Below are 10,489 nucleotides of genomic sequence, written 5' to 3' on the forward strand. Positions count from 1 at the left end.
AGGGGTGAGCAATTTGAGTGGTTTTGGATATTAAGAAATTTTATTGCAAACAGCAGAAATTATGACATGGAAATGGACTCCACAGAAAAAAGTATTAGAAAGGAAAAAACATAGAAGTGGAACATTTGAAGACTTCCGTATTCTGAACCAGAATTAGATATTCTAAAGCAATCTGACACACAATATGGCTGTAAATTCTGGCTCACAAGCAATGTTTCTATGAAAGTCAATTAATAACACAGAGACCAGGATCTTCTACATCTATTCATTATTTATAAATACAACGCGTTGGGACATCCATATGCCCTGTTGAATAAATGCTCTTTGGCTAGAATAAAAGGGTGGGAGTGGGGAAGAAATTCCATGGACCATATCAGGACATTCAGCAACAAGAACTTCCACAGCAGATGAAAGGGCAGTTTGTTCTACAGCAGGTGGTCTGGAAGCAGCAGGGATGACAGCAGCTAGAAACACAACAGGTGGGTCTGCAGCAGGTGGTCTGACAGCAGCTGGAACCACACCAAGTGGGATGGCAGCAGCTGGAGATGCAGCAGGTGGGTCAGCAGCATGTGTTGGGAAAGCAACTAGAGGTGCAGTATCTGAGGGAGGACAGCAGGAAGGCCTCCAACAACTAGAAATACAGCAAGCAGGATGGCAGCAGGTGGGTCTGCAGCAAGTGGGCTGGCATCACTGGGGCCTGCAGCAGCTGGAGATGCAGCAACCCGGGGCGGGACAGCAGGAAGGCCTGAAGCAACTAAAAACACAGCAAGTAGGATGCAGCAGCTGGTGCTGCCTCAAGTGAGCTGGCTGCCACTTGGGATGGCAGCAAATCCCCTGGCAGAGGCCTCAGCCACAGCAGGAGCTGGCTGTGATGTCAGAGAGTAGAGGGTCTTGTGTTAAGTTGCTAGGCGAGTGAGTTTTGTGATTGGGTTTCCTTACTCTAGGTTTTCTTTTATATTTTATAGTCTGTGGACAGGAGCTTCATCCTTATTATTTATTAAATTTTGTAATTGTAGGCATTTTTGCAGTATTACATATTATACATATTCCCTTTCTTTGCAACAATTTTCAGTTTGATCTTTTTCATATCAGACTCTTCCTCGTGTATGTCGTCTAGTTTTTGAGTCTGCAAGCTTTTCCTCCACTGATGGTCACGGGACTGATGACAATTTGTTAGTAGGTGTCCTCAATTTTTTTCCAATCATGACTCAAGCTATACCTATGCTGTTAAGTCTCCTAAGTCAGGGACACACAGCAGGTGGGGTGGCAGCTGTGGGCACAGGCAGTGGGGATGAAGATATCCCTGTGTTAGACTGATGCCATGGGGCTCAAGGAGAAGGACGAGGAGGCCCATCACTGCGACTCACTCTTTTTTTTGTTAGGTTTTGATTTTGAATGTTTGAATTTTGTGGTGCAATTTTGTATAGATTGGCATTTCCTCCCCAAAAATCCCACCCCCCAACAGATCTTCCTCATGTTGTTACAATAGTATAGTGTGACTCACTCTTGAACAATGAGGAAAGATATGGCTCCAGTGCAGGCTGGTGTTTCATGACCTGGAGAAAGGAATTCCAAGCAATGTATTTTGGAGTGTTTCCTAATGCTGTTCATTTGTACTCATGGATGGTATTACTTTATGTAAGTAGAAGACTTGTGTATGAAATGCTTGTCTCTTCTTTCTGAAATAACCAGTTGAATACACAGATGACCCAAGAGTGCAATCTTAAAAATAAATACTTTTTAAAAGATTTATTTATTTGTTTGAAACTTAGAGATACAGAGAGGAAGAGACAGAGAGAATGAATATTTCTCAGCAATAAAAAGGAATGCACTATTGGTATACTCAACAGTTGGAGTGAATCACCAATTACGTTGAGTAGAGAAACACAATTCAAAAAATCTATATACCATGTAACTCCATGTCTGAATAATCTCTGAAATAACAAGATTACAGAAATGGAGACTATATCAGTGCTTGGTAAAGATTAATGAAATGGGAACGGGGCACGAGAAACATACAAATGATTTCAAAAGGACAATTTAAGAGATTTTTGTGGTGACAGAATTTGATGTGATTGGTACAAGGAGTGATAGAACTGAAATTGAAAACAAAATGAATTTAGTCTTTTTATATACAAGTAACTATTAGTTTTCTTTGACAGTTTTCTCAGTCCTTGACACTTGGAACAGATGTAGTGTGTACGCACAAGATGCTAACAAGCGAGAAATGTTGCAGTGGGAACCTCAAGACGGCAGCAATTACCAGCTGACTATAAATAACTCGTAGCAAATAAACGATTTTTAAGAGCATGTTTTTCTTTGGCACTAATGTCCTACTGCTCAGTTGGTATCTGGCGACAGTTTAATTTTTGATGATTTTTTTTTCTTCTTTAGCTAAATTTTGCTTCTGTATTGGAATGGAAATCTTCTCAAAGACAGGGAAAGTTGTGGTTAGTTTGAACTTGTAAAAAGACAAGAACTTGAAAAAAATACCAGAGATGAAACAATCAGAAAACTTCCCTGGTGGCAAGCTGTAGGGAGTAAGATCAGAACTCAAACTCACTTGTCAGGGTAAGAGTTCAATGTAATAGCTGCAGCACATGCTGGGCAGAGTCTTCATAGATATGTGTTGGTGGTTTGCTTTGCCCATCACAAACGTTGACTTTTACTAGCACTGAGCGTAAATGCACTGTTAACGATCATCAAACTCAGCATTTTTTGCACTGGTTCGAATCCAGCTGCTCCATTCCAGCTCCCTGCCAATGCATCTGGGAAAGCAGCAGAGGGATGAACCAAGTGCTTGGGCCCTTGCATCCATATAGGAGACCCAGATGCAGTCACTGGGCCTGTCAATATGTCTAGTCACAATTTTCCACTGCCTCCCTCTATAGGTTGTGTGACTCCCCAGTCACTTCCAGTGGTTTCTGCCAAATGTGTTTCATTGGAAAATGTCTGCCGTCACTGGTTATGGCACCCTTCTCCATAGCTCAGGATCTCTCGAACTTATTATCAATGTCAGGAGGAGATGATTTTCCCCAGTCTTCCCCTTAGCAGAATTTCTTCATGCTATGGATTCATTGATTTTGCTCAGGTATCTGGTTTCCCTGTGGAAGTGGCATCAGCCAGGACAAGAGAAGCCATGGGGAAGGAGGAGACCTTGGTTTGCTCTCCACATCTGCGTGAGATGAGAGGCAGCTGAGGCATCCTAGAATATCCCATGTGCAGGCTTGCTACCCTGGCATTCTCTTGCCTGCGCATCATCCAAACTGTCCCTAACATCTCTGTGGACGTTCCTCCAAAGGAAGCTTTACTGATACACATGTGGCTTTGCTGACTCAGAGCTTCCTCATGTGCCTGTGACTTTTTATCACAGTGTCATTAACATGAAAGGGATTGGGATGAGGCCAGTGAAGCTGAATTCCTGCCACACGGGTCAACAGCAACTGATTTCTTGGCTTCTCTCACACATGTTTACATAAGAATGTAAACAGCCCACCTGTTCACCTCCTGACCCTGTGACCTGCACATTGCCCCTGAATTTGCAGATTTAACTCACTCAATTTCTACAAAATCATTCCTGCTATATGACCCTTCTCCAAAACAGAAAGATCCCCTTCCGATTAATACTACCCAACATATACTACCTAATTTACAGGCTCCTAGTAGGGACCTCTGTGCCTCATGTAGCTTGATAGGACCTCCAGAGCCAAATAATGTTTTGCATTTGCTAGGTGACATTTCATTGAATAAGATGCCCCTGTATAGTTAAATGATGTAGATTATCTTATCTTAGAGAATATATTAAATCTGATTTAAAACATAACATTATATCTGCAAACTTCATTTTCTTTCATGTTGAGAAAAATTACACTAGAGAATAAGCTAATAATCAGCTCCCCAAAATAACTGAAGATACAGGATTTTCTAATATAAAGATAATGTTTATTAGAGGAGAGCTAACACATAATTGTGAAGATCACGGCAGATACAATAGTCACAAACCAGGGGCTGAATGCAAGGAAGAAATCCATGAGAGATATGAGGGGAGGTGTGATGGAGGTGGGCTTCTTTTCACCTGTTGCTTGGTGGCATAATAGAATAAAGCTAGAGGCCATTTAACACCAGGAAAAATCAGTATAAGTAACATTTTCACATTTGTGATATGTCAAAGGTTGGCTCATGACTGGTAGGAAAACTTGCAAGAGGAGCATCAGCAGCTGGGACGGCAGCAAGGTGAGCCACAGCAGGTGGTCTGCAAGACTGGGCGGGACAAGATGGAGACACTGGGTTGGCAGGTGGTCTGACAGATTGGGCGGGAACAGCAGCTGGACACACCACAGCTGGGACGGCAGGTAGTCTGACAGATTGGGCGACAGCAGCTGGACACACCACAGCTAGGACGGCAGGTGGTCTGGCAGACTGGGCGGGAACAGATGGACACTCCACAGCTGGGTCGGCAGGTGGTCTGGCAGATTGGGCGACAGCAGCTGGACACACCACAGCTGGGACGGCAGGTGGTCTGGCAGACTGGGCGGGAACAGATGGACACTCCACAGCTAGGTTGGCAGGTGGTCTGGCAGATTGGGCGACAGCAGCTGGACACACCACAGCTGGGACGGCAGGTGGTCTGGCAGACTGGGCGGCAGCAGCTGGACACACCACAGCTGGGACGGCAGGTGGTCTGACAGACTGGGCGGCAGCAGCTGGACACTCCACAGCCAGACTCCTCAGGACACAAGTCTTGGCCACAACCCTGGTCAGAGCAGACGGAACCACAACAGGAGTTGACCATGGTGACAGAGAATGGAGGTTATCTAGGTAGGTTTCCAAGAGAGGGAGATTCACAAGTGTGGAAGCGCTTTCCCCATGTCCACTTTTATACCCAGCTGAGGTGCTGCAGTCACCTGGTTAAGGACTATTTCCCTGTTATTGTTTATCTTTACAGATAAGCAATTATGTAATTATTTAACTATGGGAAAATCAATGTAATAGCTAGAATGCATTCTTTCCTCTGTTTGTGGGTCATCCAGTGCACCATTTCCCCCTGAGTCACCTCTTTGCTCCTTTATTCTGTGTCTCACCTCGTTTCAAAAGCTGTTAATTTTACGCGTCAGACTGATTGCTGCCTGATACGTCATAAGAAACTCAACATTCCTTTCGTCGTTCTAAAAGCTTGGTGCCTCACATCAGTCCTCCAGCATGACAGTGTTTCTTATTTTCTAAAAAAAATCTTTTGAGAAAAATAAACTGAAAATACTAGAAGAAAACCTTGAAAATTTTTCTTAAAATATTTAAAATGGAATTACTTCTTTGAGTCTGAAAATCAAATAGAAATAAACAAAATTTAACTGCCTTGCTATTAAAAAACAAACTTTAAAAAGGCAAAAGAGCAAACTGGGACTAAATGATAAATAGCCACATCAATCTAGCAGAAAATGAGGTAGGCTCCTTCATGTAAAATTGAACAAAGAACATTCATAATCATATCATTGAAAAGGAAATTCGAATGCTTTTGAGCATTTGGAAGATGTACAGCCTTGTAACTTCAAAAATTTTAATGGAAACATTCGCCCATCAACACTTCTACTGACTACCTAATCATGTCAAGTCCAACCATGTGCTCTGGGGATTCAGCAATGAATAGTTGCTAATTATATTAATAAACATGAAATGTGTTTAAGTTCCAAACTTTCAGAAATTAGTGAGGTTACAAAGAAATACTTTCATATGCAGATGATGAGATCTAAATTGAAGCACCTTCTTCAGAGAGTAATGTAACAAAATCTTAAATGTAACATTATCTTACTGGTATCTTAAATTATGTTTAATGACATCTCAATGTATCAGATTTTGATATTTCCAAGCTTTTTGACTGAATGATCTCACTTTTACAAATGCACACATAATCCAATACAGAACTCAAGAAAGTCCATTGTGGCATTGTTAATAAGAGCAACAACTTGACTTTGAATTCTTGACTGAATGTAGTTATTCAGCGAACATTCTTGCTACAGGAAACACACACTAACATTTTTAAATGATGGAGCATCATTTAGTCATTAAAAAATCTTTGAACTGACCTTGAAATTTTTCTGTAAATTTAAGCTGTTTTAGTGAAGAGAAATGAAGTCTTCCATTTCCTTAGACCATTGCTTCCCTATACGGACCTTGACTCTCCACTTAGACTGAGTTATTCAGGAATGAGAAAGGAAAGAAGGGAAAGCTACACGTTTGATTGTACTGTTTTCCTGTTATGGATGTTTATCATCCTTAAATTTTGACAAAAAGAGAGGCTTATATTATTTTTTAAAGATTTATTTATTTTTATTGCAAAGTCAGATATACACAAAAAGGAGGAGAGACAGAGAGAAATATCTTCCATCCAATGATTCACTCTCCAAGTGACTGCAACAGCCGGTGCTGCTCCAATCCGAAGCCAGGAGTTCAGATCCTCTTCTGGTTCTCCTACGTGGGTGCAGGGCTCCCAGGCATCGGGCCTCGGCTGCTTTCCCAGGTTTATATTATTTTTACTGTTAGTGCTTTCTTTGTAGCCTGATAGCTTTTGTGAATATTCTGGGTGTATATGAAAACCATGGGAACTCATTTGTTAGACCTAAGATGACACAAACATGTCAATTGATCCAATACATCTGAAATTATCACATTCCTTCCAAAATCCTACAGCCATTGTATTTTGTTTCAGATGATCATGTTTGAAATAATGCATTAAATTCTCTGCTACCTTGTGATATTATCTTTTTCGCTGTTTTCATAGCTGTTTTACACTTAATTGAAATATACTTCCGGATGTTTATAAAAACAGTTAATATTTTAGAGATGCAAATAGTATCGCCAGGAGATCACCATTAAGGTCAATCTAATTGAGCCACAATTTCAAGGCCCTTTGTGCATTTAGTAGTGTTTGGCTAGCTGAAAGCATGGAGATAACTTAGCAATAACCCTGTCATCAAAATGACTGTGATGTTTTTGACACCTCAGAAATCATTCTCCTCCTGATAGAAATATTCAGTGTTACATGATTCCCTTTCACTTTGTTTTATATTTTTGTGAGCTGTACATATGCCCCTGAATTTTTACACTTAACATTTTATTTCTATGAATCTATACTTACATTTGAATATTATTAACCTTCAATAGGATAAAGTCCTCTTCCTGGTCAACACTACCAGCATGCGGTGCCTGGTCCATGACCTTTCATTACATCCAAGATTTCATGATGGATTACCAGAGGGATGATAACTGTATTTCATTCATCCTATTCCCTTCTCAGAGTCCAGTATCTTGCTGCCTGGTACATTATTCAGCAATAGTAGAAGGGAAGCTCTTCTTCTCTCCATAAGCTTAATGGTAGATAAGGTGGGCAATCCGTTTTGGGGGAGAGAAAAGTGAATTGCTTTGCATATTCTAGCCTTTGATTGATCAACACAAAAATTAGTCTTCTTTGTTCATGGAACAGAAATTCACTTTTCTCCAAATAAATAGCACCCAGAAGAAATAAGTACATAAATAAGGGCTAAAAACCTTTCTGATATCAAGAGAGTTTTTATTGAGTCACAGTCAGTCAAGCACACAGAATTCATTGCAGAGATTGAATCATACACATCAATCGCAGAACTAGCTGTCTGAAAGAAATAGTGTGACAGCTGCTCATCTGACTGAATGCCAAGGTCATAGGTATAGGATTTGTTAATTTTATGTGAAATTAGTTTAAATTATTGCTTGGTGTTATGACCAATGCGATGAACAGACATCGTGACAGGTCACCACAAGGCCTTGGACAGTAGACAATGAGAAGGATGACCCACAAGTAGCAGAGCAGCTGACTCAGGACTGGTGACCAGGAGGATGATATTCAGTCACAGGAAGATTCACAGGAGACTGGAAGACAGCGGACAATCTGGCAGTACCTGGACACAGCAGCTACAGCAGTAACAGGTGGATATGTAGCAGGTGGTTTATCAGCAACTGGAAGGGCATAGGTCTTCTGACATAGGACTTGGCCAAAATCCTGCTCAGAACAGGTGCAGCAAAGACAGCAGCAGCCCCTACTGTCAGGGGCTAGAGGTTCTGCATGGGTTTCCACGAGCATGAGACACTGCAGTCTGGAAGTCTTTCCAAGTCTACTTCTTCACCCTGCTGGGAACGGGGAACTGACATCACCATGTCCAGAATTATTTTATTGCCATTGTTCATCTTACTAATTGATACATTGTCAGACATTCTGATTGTGGCATGCTGTTGGTAGCTTTGGTTTCAAAAACTTGCTTTTCCGGCTTTTGATTTATGAACACTTTGCCCTTATGGGTGACTTTAATCTTCTTTTTCTGCTTAGGCGTCATCTCATAACTCCTCACACTTTTCAGAGTGTGCTCATTGATGCTCTGTGCTCACAGAAAGTATTTCTCTTTATCCACTAACCTCTTAACTGTGCTCCTGAGTAAGATGCAGAGCCAAAATTCCTTCAAGTTGTACAATACTTTAAATAGAGGCAAACAGAAGCTTAGGAATGTAACAGATTTAAGGCACATGGCTTCAAATTCAGGAGAACCAATCATTCTCTTTCTTTTCCAATCTCTACTTGAATTCTACAAATGCATTACAAATTAAGACTTTAGACTGGCAAAGTTCTCCTTTATTCAGTAACTGCTTTGGTCCCCACCAAATGCTACATGCATGCTCAGGAGGGAGACAGCGATCCTCTTGATCTGCTCCATTTCATCCACTGCAGCTCCATTCTGAGTCAATGAGCAGCAGGTTACTTTACAGGATGAATTAGTCACTAGCCAGGTGCGGGACCAACAGATGTGGGGGTATGCACCTTGACAGCCAAGACGAAGAAATTGTCAGCCAAAACTTACGCCAAAGCAAATGAAACTGCCGCAGGAGAGCACGTTGCCACCAGTGATATTAAGATGTGATTTCCTTCAGAGTTAAAGATTCCTGAGTCTCACATGAGAGTTCTCAGAGTACCATGGTTTGATTCCAGGCTCAAGCCCGTGAATCCAAATTCCTGCTAGTGTAGTCCTCAGAGACAACAACGGTGGCTCAAGTAATTAGATGCCAGCAACCTGCAACAGAGAGCAGAAGAGAGTTCACAGTTTACAGCTTTGACCCTGGCCCAGCTCTGGCTGAGGAACACAAGGGACACAGCCTGTGATTCTGGCGTGACCTAAGAAAGAATGCACCTGTTAGAAAATCAAATACTACTGTGCTTGGCTTTAATCAGGGTTAAGATATATACAAGAAAAAAAAAAGCTTAGATATTTATCAAAAAGGGAAGAAAATAAGTCAATTACACAAACAAAATTAAGAATACTTAAGAAACAACTTCCTCCAACTGCTATTTCCTAAAGATTAGGGAGATTAACCTAAACAACAACAAAGAAGAGTGTGCTCATTGGCCCAAAGGTTGAAGCTCCAGGGTATAAAAGACCCAGAGTGCAGAGAAGCACCATATTCTGAGAAACCCACCTGTGCACAGAAACCCACCTTCCTCCCACCCCTGACACCATGACCGGCTCCTGCTGCTCCCCTTGCTGCCCACCCCCCTGCTACAGCACCACCTGCTGCAGGACCACCTGCTGGAAACCAGCCTGTGTGTCCTGCTGCTGCAGCGCCCCCTGCTGCCAGCCCAGCTGCTGCCAGCCCAGCTGCTGCCGCCCCACCTGCTGCCAAACCACCTGCTGCAGGACCAGCTTCCAGCCCTCCTGTGCCACCAGCTACCACTGCACACCCCGCTGCCAGCCCAGCTGCTGTGTGGCCAGCTGCTGCCAGCCCTGCTGCCAGTCCAGCTGCTGCAGGCCCAGCTGCTGCAGCTCCCCCTGCGGACAGGCCGGCACCTGCACCCCTGTCTACTGCACCAGGACCTGCTACCACCCCACCTGCATCTGCCTGCCCAGCTGCTGCCCGCCTACCCGCCGCCTGGCCTGCTGTGAGCCCAGCTGCTGCCAGCCCTCCTGCTATGTGTCCAGCTGCTGCCAGCCCTCCTGCTGCTGAGACTACCACCTATCACAGCCCAGCTCTCTGAGAAACAACCCTGTGCCTGCACTCACAATTGCTCTCCTGCCTTTCCTCTCATACAGCTCTTTCTCGGCTGTCTTCTTATAAGGACTCTTGCACATCAGTTTGATGGTGTGCAGCCTCTTGCACCTGTTCTCCTTTTCTTTATGTGCTGATCACTTCTCCACGTCCTAGCCTGCTTTTGCAGCTCTTCACTTGAAGTGAAGAAGATGTAGAAATACAAGCCTCATCCTTTTTCTCCGAGCCATCTAAACCCTAAGCAAGAAACCAAAACTCGATGGATTTTACTTAACTTTCCTCAATGTTACAAAATAAGCATTGTCTCAGGTTATCACAACCTGTGGCATGTTCTTTCCCCTTGTATTCTTACTATATGTTGTCTTCCTGCTGACAGGGATTGCCCCCTGTTTTTTTCTAATAAACTTGAGCATAATGACTTGAATTCTGT

General features: G+C 42.8%; 1 protein-coding gene and 1 pseudogene across 1 annotated transcript; one reads left to right on the forward strand and one right to left on the reverse strand.

Annotated features, from left to right (window-relative positions):
• Positions 1-382: 382 nt before the first annotated feature.
• LOC121169785 lies at positions 383-4,792 on the reverse strand (annotated as a pseudogene).
• Positions 4,793-9,531: 4,739 nt separating this feature from the next.
• On the forward strand, positions 9,532-10,017 carry LOC121169797 (keratin-associated protein 9-2-like). Its single transcript, XM_041000516.1, has one exon. The coding sequence runs from the start codon at positions 9,532-9,534 to the stop codon at positions 10,015-10,017; it is 486 nt and encodes a 161-aa protein (XP_040856450.1).
• Positions 10,018-10,489: the final 472 nt, after the last annotated feature.

The sequence above is a fragment of the Ochotona curzoniae genome, unplaced genomic scaffold, assembly GCF_017591425.1.
Source record: "Ochotona curzoniae isolate NIBS_2020 unplaced genomic scaffold, NIBS_Ocur_1.0 scaffold_2453, whole genome shotgun sequence".
In the NCBI taxonomy this organism is placed as follows: Eukaryota; Metazoa; Chordata; class Mammalia; order Lagomorpha; family Ochotonidae; genus Ochotona; species Ochotona curzoniae.